At 33.0% G+C, this 16,050-nt stretch overlaps 1 protein-coding gene and 1 pseudogene across 1 annotated transcript; both read right to left on the bottom strand.

Annotated features, from left to right (window-relative positions):
* On the bottom strand, nucleotides 1–3,991 carry LOC123916952 (annotated as a pseudogene).
* Nucleotides 3,992–9,490: 5,499 nt separating this feature from the next.
* LOC123916957 (40S ribosomal protein S15-4-like) lies at nucleotides 9,491–10,984 on the bottom strand. Its single transcript, XM_045968547.1, has 3 exons — nucleotides 10,842–10,984; nucleotides 10,533–10,748; nucleotides 9,491–9,914 (listed from the first exon to the last, which is right to left on the bottom strand). Exons 1-3 carry the CDS (start codon nucleotides 10,842–10,844, stop codon nucleotides 9,666–9,668), a joined length of 468 nt encoding a protein of 155 aa, XP_045824503.1. The 5' UTR covers nucleotides 10,845–10,984; the 3' UTR covers nucleotides 9,491–9,665.
* Nucleotides 10,985–16,050: the final 5,066 nt, after the last annotated feature.

The raw sequence follows: 16,050 nt of genomic DNA, 5'->3' as shown, positions 1-16,050 counted from the left end.
TACATTAAAAAAAGCAAAGATAAAAGGTTCACTGCCAAATTAGAGTCCGCAGTAAAGAGCAGTTTCAACACAATTCACAATAAAAATTCAAGGACAGTCACTCTTTGATTTATCCAGGTTACAAGCGCAATGGTCAATAATTACATTTATAAATGCATTAACCAATGATCCCGGATTATCTATTCAATATAATTATTTACATTATTTTACTTCGATTCTCACCTGAATTACACAATACAACATCTCAGCACCAAGCCCTTTTGGTCAATCCTTCCATCTTCGTTACCTAGAAGTGATCATTTAGCTTTTCTTAAGATTCATAAGAAAAATGTAAACACAACGACCAGCATACTATTTCCAACAAGGTTATGTCACCATAGCTAAAAACCTAGTCAGCACAGGCTAAAAGAGAACAGATTAAATTGATCCAGTCAATGCAATTTCTAGTACACTACCATTCAATGATACATTGGCATATTACAAAAAAGTTTAACCTAAGTTTAATTATCTAGGTTTTGAACTATGTCTGGAGTGCACTTGGCTTACCGCCACATTTTAATAACTCTTTTCATGATATGGCAATACATAGTTTGATGATGGTGCAAAAAAAAAAATCTTTGGTAAATTACAAGATTAATTAAACTTACAGTTACAGACTGGTGAACAGTAATAGTTATAAGGTGCAATTAATTATTTTAGCTCAAATATAATCAAAATATAAACCGGATATCCTCATAAAAGTCAATTCTTTAAACATCAAATCCTGGGAATATCCACACAAATGCAACGCAAAACATGTATTGAAACAAATGCACTTACTAAGACTGCTTGCTGAACAATCCATCAGAAAGTTTCACCGTCAAACTACTCTAAGAAGTTTAAAGCTGAATAACTCGCAAATAATTGATCACATTTTCAGCGAGACCTAATTTCTATATCATCACAAGTTCAACGAATTTGACAATCAATGTTCAATCACTTGACTAACATATGCAGTAATTTGACTAATTTCACATAAAATAGTTTGTCGAACGCCATATTAGATTTGGTAAAAAAAACACACCATATTAGATTTGGTCAAAAAAAAAAACACCATATTAGACGATCAGTGTCCACAAGTTTGGAGTTGGACACAAGGAAAGAAACAATTATTGTGGTATTCAACTGACAAATTAACAATGCAGTCCATACAATAGGAAGAAAACTGAATTAACTAAAAAAAAAACTAAACTTGCTATGATGGAGAAAAATATATATTATATAATATAAAATATAAAAAAATATTAAAAAACAACAACAACAACAACAACAAAACTGGCATGTAGTAACAATCAGAAATAAGATTGACAAACCTTCAGGAGGCTGAGCTAGCTTCCGGTTTTGTGGAGACGTCATTTCTTTCTTCAATTGCAATAAAATGTCTTCCATTGTAGTCTCTCTTTTCCAGTTAGCAAGCATTGGAAACAAATGTGGCTCAACCTGGTTATTTACATATTTATCAGTACATAATATTCAATCACTACAGTGTAAGGAATCCTTAGTAAAAATGCTACCTACCACTCCAGATTCTTGGTTAATACAAGTCATGTTAATCCTTGTCTGAAATCTAACAGTTGGTGGATTGTCTGGATAATCCTTGCCACAAAACAATTTCAACTGGTAGATACGACCTTCATGAACAGTCTGGTAAAAGAACAAGATGGTTAGTATAAAGCAAAATGATGTTTAATGTGCATGGCATTATTTCACTTCACAACTAAGATAGCAGCACACGCAACCTGTGTGGCATTATTTGGGAAAAAAAAACTAGCAATATTGATCAAAGTACATCGGTAAAATAAGGATGTAGGAAAAAGTAAATAGGATTTAAGTTTTCAGGAACGTAAACATCATATATTTTCAATCATGCTATGCTATCTCCAAATTACAAGGTGTCATATGAAAGTTTGCTTCAAAATAAAGCACAATATGTCCCATAACTACTTAGGGTATGTTTGGGAGTTGGGTTTTGGGTGGAGGGCTAAGTCTATATTTTGATATATATTTGATATTTTAAATTTTTTGAACGAGCAGCATGGTAAATGATCATATAATACATCAATGACACTTAACTCATTTATAAAAACATGTTACAATGTCCTTAACTTTCAAAAGAAAAGTAAGCCCACCCTTCCCCTCTAAAACCCTCTATTCAAATATACCATTAATTTCCAAAGCAATACATCAAACCTCCAATACCCACGTGTCACACACCCCTTATTATGATCAAAATATAAACTTTGTTCAAGATAAGTGAGACATACGAACACCAAATTTGACAGCATAAAGTTGACAATAAGGATGTGCATAGTTGATCAAAATAGACAAAGCAAAATACAAGAAATGTAGAACCATACATACATATCTTTGAAAATAATGATAAATTATGCAATATATTGCAAAAAGCTTTTCATTTCAGTGCATTTGATGCAACAGAGTGCAAAGAACAGAACAGCTTACACCAGGGGGGCCAATAATAGTGCCAGTCCATGACTGCATATATATATCATCAGCATCATCCATTCCATAGCTAACAGTTCCATCTCCAATTCCCTTCTCACCTCACTCAAGCTCTTCCAATAATCTGAAATTCCTAGGAACTGCATTGATAGACCAAAAAGTTAACAAGTATAAATTACAAATCTACATGTGGAATGAAACAGTTTCAATATCTGATCAATGTAGTCAATGATAGGCTACATTCACAAAAGATTAAGGAAAGAGGGAATACAAAAATCATATAGCAGATATTAAGTTACATTAAAAAAAAAAAACTGCATAGATATCTGATCACGTCTTAAGTTCACTGATTATTGTTGAGTCCCCCAATAGATGACACAAGGCCTCAAAATGAGTTCACAAGTTGGAGGTTTTATAGGGTTGAGTTAAGCCCAACCCACATTCTAAGAATTATGTAATATATTCACGTGCACGGTAACGCTCACTCTTGAACACAATCACACACTCTTTGTGATTGACTCATTTCCTCGAAAGTCAATTTGATAGCCCTCATAAACAATTATTACTTATGCCCCAATGAGGATGCGAAGGGACAACTTCAAATAATTAACAACTGAAGTAATATAATTTTAGACACCAGATTCTCAGTCTCAGAGCTGGCCTAATCACCTCTCCACCACAGATCATACACATCACAACCTAAAATTTCAAGCTCCCAATTCCTGACCACTAAAAATCCTCATAACCCCGTAACAATTTCTTATTTAGCAAAAATAAATTGTGAGAGAAATACACTAAAATACACTACAACGTTGTCCTTCCACTGGTTCCTCCCACTCTTTAAATCTTTAATCATGTAAACAGTTTCTTAACTTTGCATACAAAATAATTGAATTCTATATAATATAAAGGAACCATCAGAACAAAAATATACGAAGATGCAATTAAATATACATACAGCACGTTAACTGAGCAGATTATTACCAAATTAAGTATAGTGAGCATAAATAAAATCAGAGACAATTAAGTTCATATCATATCAGAAAATCTTTCAATTAAAAGTTTATCTATTGCATTTATTACAGAAATAAATAGCTAAGATAACCAGAATTTCATACAATCACAGTCACCACAAAGCTCAAACAAATCCTTAATCAATTTCAACACAAAGAAACTGAAGCTATAAATTCTAGATTATTATATAAACAATCAGAGGAAACAATTGATAACAAAAAAATACAAAAAAAATGGAAACAGTAGAAAGACGAAGAACAAGAGACAATTGAAAATGAAAATCGAAGTGAAGGTGTGTTGGAGAATTACCAACGACGCTGGATCCTTCGGAGCCCATTTTGATGGTGAATCGGAAGGATTAGGGTTTTGGAATTGTAGAGAGAGAAAATGAGTGTTAGGGAGAAAGGTAGAGAGAGAAAGAGAGATAGAGATGAAAAAGCGATTCGTAATAATGAGAGAGTGTGGTTTAAGTCTAAAGTATTCCTGTTTTAGTGTTTTTATACTCGTAGTGAAAGAGAGAGGGCACAGTGTTTAGCTTACCAAATGGGTTAAGCCGTTAAGCTAATTAAGCAATTTTTTTATACTCCCTCCGTCCCAAAATATAAGAGTCAGTTTGACTAATGCACGTATGCCAATGCATAATTTTGATCGTTGATATTTTTTATTTCGTATTAGTAAAAATTATAAAAACTTGATATTTTGAAAATACTCATCAAAACGAATCAAACAAGATCTCATATGCTAATATTTATATCTATATATTATTAAAAAAATACGGTCAAAGCAAGATAGATGAATAGTGTCATTTAGTCAAATTAGCTCTTATAAAATGGGACGGAGGGAGTAGAAGCTAGTTCAACAACTCACAATTGTACAAATTTGGGTAAATTATGCATTATTATTATAATTAATAATTAAAGTTTAAATTATCAAAAAATAATAATTAAAGTTTGAAAAATAGCAAGTATGCCATAAGAGAGTAGGATCTTTAGAAAAATATAGGTACTGTTAAAAATATTGTAAAAAACAATTTAAAAATAGCAAGAATGCCGAAGGGTCAATTGATAGTTATATCAAGTGGAACCACAACAACTATCCATGTACCATTCTTAATGTGGATGAAAGCTGTCTCGATTCTCCCGTTCGATCTGGATTTGGCGGTATTATTAGAAACACCTTCGGCCACTGTCTTGCTGGCTTCTCAGGCTTCATTTAAGGGTCATATGCCATTTTGCTCGCTGAATTGTATGTTATCTACAAGGGTCTCTGATAAGCGACCGCTTAGGATCGTCTTGAAAACAGGTAAAAGAGGAACTTGACCCTAACCGCGACCTGCCGGTAGAACCAATGTTATCAAGGAAAAGAGGAACTTGACCCTAACCGCGACCTGCCGGTAGAACCAAAGTTATCAAATAAAGTGCGACCCTAACCGCGACCTGCCGGTAGAACCAACACTATAAAGTTCTTATCTCAAGAACAATGTTCTTATCACAAGAACAAAGAAAAAGTTCTCACAAGAGAAACTCTCAAATTAGATTATATTCCAAGTTGTTTGAAAAGTACATGATAATCCTATTTATAGCATATCCTTACATAGTAGGATTTATTGTCCACTACCATACATTCACCATAGGACTTAGAAAATTCCCACTAACATGCTTATAAATTCCCACTAGCCACTATAATGACTTAGTGCACCACTAGGAAGCATCTAGAGAGCCTAGGGAGCAACTAAAGGTCATCTAAAAACCCTCCTAATACCAAAAACGAAAATTACAATAAAAATAAAGAAAATTGGACTTAATTGTTTTTTTTATTTAGTCCAATATTATTAGACCACAATTCAGCTCAAGGATGTTTCTTATCATGTGAATTGGGCTTCAAGTTGGGCTCAAAGCATTTTTATCCAAAATATTTTTGTGCATTTTTTTATAAGTTTCCTTCCACATGTTTAGGGAACTCGTGATCGTATCATTCTCTCCCTCTTCAAGAGGATTTGTCCTCAAATCCAAATCTGCATAAATAACTAAAGGATTAGTAAAAAAAATTCTCTCTTTTGGATATTCCCTTTCTTTTTGCAAGTTGAATTTTTTTTCTTCAATCTTCTCAAAGTTGACATCTTTTTCAACCTCCTCATTTATTTTTCTCTCATAAATTTCCTTCGCTTCACATTCATTTTTCTTTTCTTCTTTTCTCTCAATATTTTCTTTCTCCTCCACTTCTATAACATCATTATATTTTCTCTCACAATTTTCCATCTTCTCTACTTCCTTTTCTTTACTTCTCTCAAAAGTAAGATTTCTATCTTCTTCACTAACTTCTCCTTGAGATAAAGACTCCAGAGTACAAGAAGTAAAATAAACATTATTAAAAGGAATGATGACATTTTCGGTAGCCACAAAAACGCTATCAATTTCTTTTTCAATAATCTCTTCTTTTTCTTTCCCACTCTTAGGAATGGTGACATTTTCGATAGCCACAAAAATGTTCTCATTTTCTTTTTCAATAATCTCTTCTCCCTTCACTTCACTTTCAAGTTTCTCCTTGCTCTCTTGTTTTCTTTTCTCTCTACCAATCTCTTTATTTTGAAAGTTACCCCAAAATACATCAAAATTTGCAATATGTTTTCTCGTTTGTTCCTCACTTTTCATTCTTCTATCTTCTATCTCCTTTTTTCTGTCTCTTTTTTTATAATTTTTTCTATAATTCCGCTCTATGCGATCAAACTTTTCATGAAGCTTTTGAAATTCTTGAAATAATAACTTCTCCAAATGTTTCATGGAGACATGCTTTTCTTCCTCCATATTTTTTTTTCAACTCCTTTTTTTTTTTAACAAGATAAAAAAAAAGATAGATCAAACCTGATTTCAAGAGCCGAAGCTCTGATACCAACTGATAAGCGACCGCTTAGGATCGTCTTGAAAACAGGTAAAAGAGGAACTTGACCCTAACCGCGACCTGCCGGTAGAACCAATGTTATCAAGGAAAAGAGGAACTTGACCCTAACCGCGACCTGCCGGTAGAACCAAAGTTATCAAATAAAGTGCGACCCTAACCGCGACCTGCCGGTAGAACCAACACTATAAAGTTCTTATCTCGAGAACAATGTTCTTATGACAAGAACAAAGAAAAAGTTATCACAAGAAAAACTCTCAAATTAGATTATATTCCAAGTTGTTTGAAAAGTACATGATAATCCTATTTATAGCATATCCTTACATAGTAGGATTTATTGTCCACTACCATACATTCACCATAGGACTTAGAAAATTCCCACTAACATGCTTATAAATTCCCACTAGCCACTATAATGACTTAGTGCACCACTAGGAAGCATCTAGAGAGCCTAGGGAGCAACTAAAGGTCATCTAAAAACCCTCCTAATACCAAAAACGAAAATTACAATAAAAATAAAGAAAATTGGACTTAATTGTTTTTTTTATTTAGTCCAATATTATTAGACCACAATTCAGCTCAAGGATGTTTCTTATCATGTGAATTGGGCTTCAAGTTGGGCTCAAAGCATTTTTATCCAAAATATTTTTGTGCATTTTTTTATAAGTTTCCTTCCACATGTTTAGGGAACTCGTGATCGTATCAGTCTCTTGCTGGCCAAAGACATGAATATCGATGAACTTGTCTGCTACTCTGACTCTTTACACAGTGTCAACCTCATCAAAGGTCTTCATGTCAAGTATCATATTCATGTTGTATTGATCCAAGATATAAAAGAGCTTCTCTCACAACCCAATGTTTCTCTCTATCACACGCTTAGAGAAGATAATCAATGTGCAGATTTCTTCGCTAAACTTGGAGCCTCCTCAGATGCCGACTACTTGATCCATGCTTCTCCCCCAGATGGTGTTCGTGATCTTCTTAGAAACGACGCAATGGGAACTTTTTTTCTTCGTGATTAGTCCCTCCCCTTTTCTTTCTTTTTTTTAGCTTCCTTACCAAAAAAAGAGAGTAGGATCTTTAGAAAAATATAGGTACTGTTAAAAATATTGTAAAAAAAAATGTGCAAGTTTACCACCTAATTTCCACTTAAATTTTCATTGAAATTTGAAATGATTTTTTTTTACAATGAAATAAAAAAAAGTCTAGATAAAGTGATCTCATCAAAGTCAGGTTAAGTTTCGAGCTCAAAGATATTTAAAGATTATTCATTGAATAGATTCAAAATAGAACTAATAATAGATTAATTTAAGTGAGAAAATACTAAAATCTCTTAAATAAATAACCACGAGTTAGATCTTTTGTCTGAAGAAAATTAATCAAGATGATGGAATTTAGTACTTATAACATGGAATGGAACAAATTTTGTAGAAAATACAGCCAAATTTGTTAAAAGGGATTGCTTAATTACAAGTTTATATACTTTTAATTCATATATCAGTGGTAAATTGCCTCAAAAAATCAATGGGATCGTAAATATGTAAGAAATATACCGATTAAATTTATCATAAGATAAAGTTTTAAAAAGGAAAAAAGGATGGAAGAGGGAAAATAAGATATAAAGTTCTCGAATACATTCTTTTCTTGGCATAAGATCTTTTTATTCTTTATATGAAAAATGCTAATGAGTGCTTCCATGACACTAGCATTTCATTTAAATAAATTATTTATTCAAAAAAATTTAATGTGCTTAAATAGTATCTAAAAGCACTTGTTAGTTTTTGTATAAAAAAAAAAGCACTTGTTAGTAACACCCTAAAAATATTATATATAAATTGCTCGATGATATGTTATCATCTCATGTAATAAAGTTATCTCAAGTTTTCTTCAACAACTTGGACATTTTTTTTTCCTTCAATTTCTTATCCCATCTTTCAAGTTACATTCTTATTACTTTTAGTTTTAAAAAAATAATTTTTTACTTTGCTGAGAACTACCATGCCATGAAAATCTTCTTGTTCACTAACTCACTGATCTCCAAAAGTATCGCAACAAGAGAGAGGATCCTCTCAATTCATTTTAGGCAAATTAATGATGATTAACAAAAATAAGGACATTCTAGTTCAACTTAGTATCGTAAAAAATGAGAGCAGAACCTCTCCTGTAAATTTTGAATTTTCCCTCCAGTCCTATCTCAAGTACCATCCATCTCTTTTTTGCAGTGCACTGTTCATCTAACCAAAAAACATTGGATATGTGGATGGGATGTAAAATTTACCATATCCAGTTAATAAGAGAACCTGCTCTCGTTAAAAATCATGTTGATTGGTATCTTCAAATCATTTTCCACTCTAAGATGAAAAAAATGTTTCCTCCAAGCCATCTCACAAGTTCCAATCAATAGATAAAATAATTGACTCATTTCATTATTATTGTGAAATTAAACATTATCTCAACATCTTATTAGTCCTATAATATTTCTTACATGAATGTGTATTAGAGAAACAAATAAAGAGTTTTTGTCCAGTTTATATAACTAAACATGGACACTTTTAATATGTAAAAAATACGGACCTGGATTCCATGCATTCAAATGACCATGCAGTCATGCAGTCATGCATTTCTGGCCTTTAGATCAAAATTTTGGTGGTCCAGAGTTCAAAATGAATGGCTGTGATTAACCTGCAGTCAAATAGTGACTGCAGGGAATCCAAATCCAAAAAATACTAGTGTAGATTAAAAGGGAATAACTGACACGGATTGACACACTAAAATAAAGTGAAATAAGTTGGGAAAAACATACAAATATTTCAGATGAATTACCATAAATATAAACGATCTAAGATCTAAACATCAAACATTTAGAGACGAGACTTGTTAAAAATCCTTTCCCAAAAAAAAAAAAAGACTTAAAAATCAAATAATACTTGTGCTTTTCGCGTTAATTAATTCCCAAAGATTCTTTATAGTAAGCATACCATCTAACTGTTTCAGTTTACTGAAAACTATTACCACATACAGCACAAGTTGATGTTGGCATTGTAGTCTTACAGAATCAAGTTTAGAGAACGAAAAAACTTAATAAAACAAACGAAAAGATACTGCTGAAACTTTATAAAAAAGTCATTAGCAAAACATTGTTTATACTACCAAGCAATCAAATTAAAAGGCACTAAACATAAGAAACAAAATCATCTTGGGTTTTTTCCTTCAAAATAAACTGAAAAATACAACTGCATCCTCCCAAAAAGGGCACTTCACTTGAGAGGAATGAACCTGGAGGAGTGAGTAGCACCAATACCAGGTCTACCGTGCTTAACTGGCTTGTATGAAATTGAGAACTCAGCAAGGTAATGTCCAATCATCTCAGGCTTGATTTCAACCTGGTTAAATGTCTTTCCATTGTACACTCCAATAATGCTCCCAATCATCTCAGGAACAATAATCATGTTACGAAGATGAGTCCTAACAGGTTCTGGCTTTTCACCTGCTGGTGCCTCCCTTTTCTACAATCAATTCACAAATTCAAATATTACAATATGAACCATTACATCGGCCATTGAAATTGTAAGCATTGCAGCAATTTAATCACTATCCTTTATAAAATAATAACTAATAACAAAGCAGTCCCTAAAATTGAAGTACTGGCTGATCAATTTAATCCATAAATCAAAATACATCTTTACTAGACACATCAGTCAACATAAATTGACTGAAATTAACCCACTTGGGTTGGTCCCGTGGTATTGGCTTGGAGACCGGAGAGTGTGCTCCTCCTTAGGATCTTAGGTTCGATTCCCTCTGGTGTCATTTTGGGTGGGCCAAATTTAGTCACTTCAGTCATTGAAATTGTAAACTATGCAGCAATTTAGTCACTCACATTTATAAAATAGCTGATAACAAACTAGTCCCTATAATTAAAAGACGACGATGAATTTAGTCCGCAAATCAAATTACATCATTAGCAAACACTTCTGTCTAATTCAATAATGCATAAACTTGAAATTTCAAAAATTTAAAGAACTATATTGACCTAACCTAATGGTGATTTACAAGAACATTGTTCATTTTTCAGATAAAACGAAAGAAATTAACAAAACGAAAAAGGAAAAATTGTATTGTACCGCTTTGCGAAGCTTTTTGATGAGAGCCATAGGCTTCCTGGTGAGACCTCTCTGGAACCTTCTACGAGCACGAGCACTGAAGAGCTTAACGAGCTCATCAGTGGACATGTCAAGAAGAGCATCCAAATCAACTCCTCTGAAACTGAACTTCTTAAACGTTCTCTTCTTTGGGACTCCGGCGGCGGCTGCTGCTGCTGTATCGACTTCAACGTCTGCCTGTGAAATTGAAATGAAAATTCAAATCAAATTCAATCGGAAAATCGATGTTAATCTTCGATTCGAGTTTGAGAATGATGATTATGAACTCACCATGGTTGGTTGTTGATAGTTGCTGCTTGCCGCTGATCGCTAGGGTTTACAACAAGAGAACAAAACTCGTCACAGAGTTCCTTTCATCTATTTATATAGAGGGTTTTATGATGCTGAAGGTGTAACCCTAGGCCTCTCGGTTACGTCCATTGGGCTTTTCGCATAAGCCCAACTACCTAGTCTTTTTCATAAAAGATGTTGTTTTCTATGGGGGGCATGGTTCTTTTTTTCCCTGGATTTTACTTTTTTGTCCTTCAATAAAAATTTCGGTTGCTACGAACCGATTTTTTTTTGCCTTGACAAAAAATTAGGTTTCTGTTAACCGAATTTTCCCTGAATTTGAACTAGGAAAAACTTTGATTTCTGCGAACCGAAATTTTTATCAACGGCAAAATTGGAATATTTGGGGATATAAAAGATACATGTGGCTAGAGAGAAAACATTTTCATAAAATTCGTCAAAAAAAATTTCTGTTTCATAAAAGAAAACTTCTCTTGAAAATATAGTTTAGGATGTATTTTCTGAACTTTTTTTCCATTAAATTCGCTTGGAACCTAGGAAAATCTGGAGAGAGTTGGATGCCTGAACTGATACTCGAACCAAATTAAATTGGTGGTGAAAAAGAAAAATTGATTTGTGTGCAAAAAATAATTTGACACATGAGATAATAATTGGTATGTATGGTTTTTATTTTTTGGTACATTGGTACGTATGGTTTGTTAAGAAGTCTCACATCGGTTGCGATATGGCCTGACTAAGTGTTTATATACTAGAGGCAATCCTCACCTTATAAGCCGGTTTTGTAAGGATGAGTTAGGCCCAATACTCAATTCTAAGATGGTATCAGAGCCTAGCCACGATTCGCTGGGCCACTTCATCGGGCCGCCTGCAATCAGGTTTCTGATCGGGCCCTCCACCATTCATATCCGCGCCTCAAGCCCATAGCGCTTGGCGCGAGCCGGGGTGTTAAGAAGTCTCACATCGGTTGCGATATGGCCTGACTAAGTGTTTATATACTAGAGGCAATCCTCACCTTATAAGCCGGTTTTGTAAGGATGAGTTAGGCCCAATACTCAATTCTAAGATGGTTTTAGTCAAGAAGACAATGGAGTATTATTTAGTAAAAAAAAGGACAATTATTATTTGTTGGAAACAATAATATATCTATCAACGAGACAGGATATTTTTATGAAGAAAAATTATCTTTCCTCCAACACTCATTCTTCTGAATTTGTATTTTTTTCCTTATGAATAAAGTTTGAAACGTATTTTTTAAATTTTTTCTAGTTTATGTGAGATATCTCTCAAATTAACATAATGTATTAATGTTTGCCCTTTGTAAGATTTTCATTCAAATCTGAAGGCCATTTTAATTATAATACTTTTCATAACTCTGACATCTATTATTAAAAAAAAAACTGATATCCAATTCAAATTAACATAATTATTCTTCTAAAAAAATTCCATTATACTACAAGATAATTATATCTTTGCTTGACAAATCATAAATTATTTGTTAATATTATTAATATATTTTGAGTGCAATTTAATGTGGACGATGTTTGAAGAGAAAGTAACATGAGGAAAGGAAGCAAATGAGACCGTGCAATGTGCATAGGGCTGATGGATAACAGCACACACAAAAATATTAATTCATCCATTTGACAAAACTTAATCAAATTTTCATTTGATCTCATGCATAAATAGGTGTTGTCATCAATCTCTTGTTAAACTAGTCCTTGAAATACTCGGTTGGAAGCTAACACTGGAATTGCTAATTATATTAAACCAACACTATCAAGGTGGAAATTCAGGCACAATCAGTTCAGCTGATGATCAGATCAAAACTCAGATGCAGCGAATCCAAGTAAAATTATTTGGCAGCAAAAGTTTAATCCACATGGATGGTATAACATTCTCACTTCTTTGTTGGATCATAAATGATAAATCTGCGATATACAATGAAAACAGTTGTAATCAGAATAAGAAGTGGCCGTATTTAGCTGCTGCAATACATCACAAGCACACTAATTAATACACTCCGCCATGGTGCAAAGCAAGATGAAGACCAGCATATGAACTATGCACACAAAAGAGGGGGAGAGAAATACCAATGCCTTTCTACAACTTTACCAGCAAGCGATTGTTGATTGAGATTAGAATAACTGATTAAGATAATTAGGAGTAAAATGATAGAAAACAAGTTTACTAAAACACGCAGAGACAAACATGCATTTTGTCTTGTTTTCAGTATCTTGTAAACTTGAATTTCAAAGGGTAACCATAATGCCTAGGTAGAAAATGCACCCAATCCTTCTCTATAGTGGCATCAGCAATTGTTCGTTAATTCAAAATGAAAAAGCTGTATATACATATGAAAAATAGTAACGTTAATTCACTGCAAATAGTTAAAGGGTAATCTGCAAACACTTCCAAGTTTATGATGGCATGTGAATGATATTTATGTCTGAGATACTGCAGTTGAGATGGAATGCAATGTGATGAGTCTTCATCAGTCGCTATTTTTAGAGTCTTTTTAATTAAGTTTTTAATATCATTTTATTAGTTTAATATTTAATTTAGAGTCATTTTAAATAAATTGCAATTTTTGGTTTATTGAGTCAATTAAGTGTTTTTCTCTATAAAAATAATATTTTGCGTAGCTTTTATTTTCTTGGTTCGACTTAACATGTTTATGTTTGAGTGCAAAAATTATTATTATAAGTGTTCTAGTGTATGGGCTGGTGTGAATAGAAAAGAAGATCAAACTTTGACCAAGTTTGACCAAATCAAAAAGCAAAGTGGGCTTTATGCCATGATGGACCCAATCCTAGAAGAAGAAGAAGCACATCACGTACAAAAAGGGGTATCACGCACAGCAACAAAGAAGGAAGAGGGGATTAAGAATCACGCACACCCTGGAGCAACATCACGCATCACTGGAGAACGGAATTGGAGAACGGCAATAGCACAACAAGCAGGAGCATCATATGTTATCTGGTTTTATTTTATTCTCTATGTTGCTTATTGTCACAATTATGTCCAGCTAAATTTCCATGATTGGTCCTTAGGGGATTCTAATTGTTATTTTTCTTGAACAATGTGATTATCATATGATATGATCAATGAATTACGAAGTTAGTTTCTTCAATTATTCCTTGTGCTTAATGCTTTGCATGACTTGATCAATTGTGTAATGATTTCAATTATTTGTTTTACTATGACGATAGGAATGAATGATCGATCTAGGAATGATTGATCAATTAACTTTCACTTAAGATATTTTGGATTGTTAATTGAGATTAAAAGATTAAAGGTTGTAAACCTCAATTGATCATAGATTACCTAAGACATTAGAAATCGATGATCAAGGGAGAGGATTGTGTTACCAAGACATTGGGCATAATCATTTGAGATTTAATCTAATCATGAAACTAAATTGAGTAAATTTGTAATCATACATGAAATTACCAAGAGAAGTAGTAATTAGATGAACCAAAAGGATCAATCGCTTTTCTTTCATTCAATTTGAATCCCAAGTTATTTATAAGTTTATGATAAAAATTCAAACCAAGTTAAACTCCCTCCTTGCATTTTAATTATTAATCCTAAATTAATTTAATTGTTTTGTCGAGATTGAAACAATCCCTGCGGATACGAACTTTATAAATTTTATTACTTGACGACTATTTAGTACACTTGCTAAATTTCTATCAAGTTTTTGGCGCCGTTGCTGGGGATTGTTGATTAATTTTGACAAGGCAATTTATTTTACTTAGGATTTTTTTTTCCTTTATATTATTTTCTTTTTATTCTTGTATATATAAGTTTTCTCTTTATGTCTACTTTAGTTTTCTTTGCAGCTGAAAATTTTCTCTAAGTTTTGTAGCGATGAAATGGATTGATAATAGATTGGTTGATTCCAAAGAAATAAATATCATTTGTTATCAACTATGTTTACTATCTTATGCACAAGAGAGATTGGATGCACATATTTTGAGATTGAAGGCGAGAAGTGATTTTTGTGGATCGAATCATCACAATGACTATTTTGAGGAGTATTGTTTGAATGAAAAAGAGCGCGAACTGATCAACATTGATTACAGCTTTCAACTCAAAAAGATTTTGGATGATTTTTTGAGGTCAAATCAAGGTTCATTTGATGGATTTGAAGTTGAATGTGGTAATCTTGTTGAAAAGGCAAATGAGTGTGAGAAGTTGGTTGCGATGGAGATGAAACATCATGCTATTGGAGAAGGAGAAAAATTGAAAAACAAGAAGAATGACATGAGAAGAGTAAATTATGTTGATCTCTATGTAAAGTTTGAGTCTCAACCAATGGAGTCTAAAGAGAAAAATCTCTTGCAAAAGAAATCTCATTCTTCTCCAAGGTGGAAGAGTGCTTGTTCCAAAAGCTTAGTTGTTGGAAGATGGAAACATTTGCTTCTCTATGCTAAGTTCATAGAATTCTTAACAAACAAGAGGAAAAAGAAGGATGATGTGTTCTTGCTATCATTCAGGCCACCCTAACAGTGGTTGAGGTGTCAAGCTAATGACGTTAAAGAAGCGCTTCTTGGGAGGCAACCCATGATAGGTAACTCGGTCTTTAATTTTCTTTTAATTTCTGCATTTTATTAAGTAATAAAAACCATTGTTGAATGAATTTGTCACTACTCTATCCTTATCTGTTTGAGTTAATATTTTATGTGTGACTTGATTTTGAGCATTTAACTAGAATGTGATTGTTAGTTTGTTCTCCATCTAAGTAGTAACTGTCAACTTACATTATTGATTGCTCTTTGGTTATATTAGTTTGCTGATGATTTTTGAGGAAATGATTTCTGTTTGTTTAGCATGATTCCTAATGGCTCTAATTCTTCTCTGTTATCCTAACTGTGAGGTCTTGAGCCTAAACACTTAAATTTCTTTCTTGACTATGTGAGTTCCACGTCTCTCCTATTCTCTAGAACTTGCTTGAATTCTCTTGATTGATTGATTGCGATGAATAATGCACCGAGGCACGTTTTTGTGAGCTTGAGCCTTTGTAGCCTACCCTTGTATATTATTATCCCTTGCTAGCCCCTTTGAGCCTTATTGAAAGAAAAATGTTTTGATCTTACTTCTTTTTGAAAACCACATAATTTTTACAAAACAAAGAAAAAAAATGATTTTCTTGAAGTTGATCACCTAACTTGTGATTTGAGCACAA

Source organism: Trifolium pratense, linkage group LG3 (genome assembly GCF_020283565.1).
Source record: "Trifolium pratense cultivar HEN17-A07 linkage group LG3, ARS_RC_1.1, whole genome shotgun sequence".
Taxonomy (NCBI): domain Eukaryota; kingdom Viridiplantae; phylum Streptophyta; class Magnoliopsida; order Fabales; family Fabaceae; genus Trifolium; species Trifolium pratense.
This window is presented reverse-complemented; position numbering and strand designations above follow the sequence as displayed.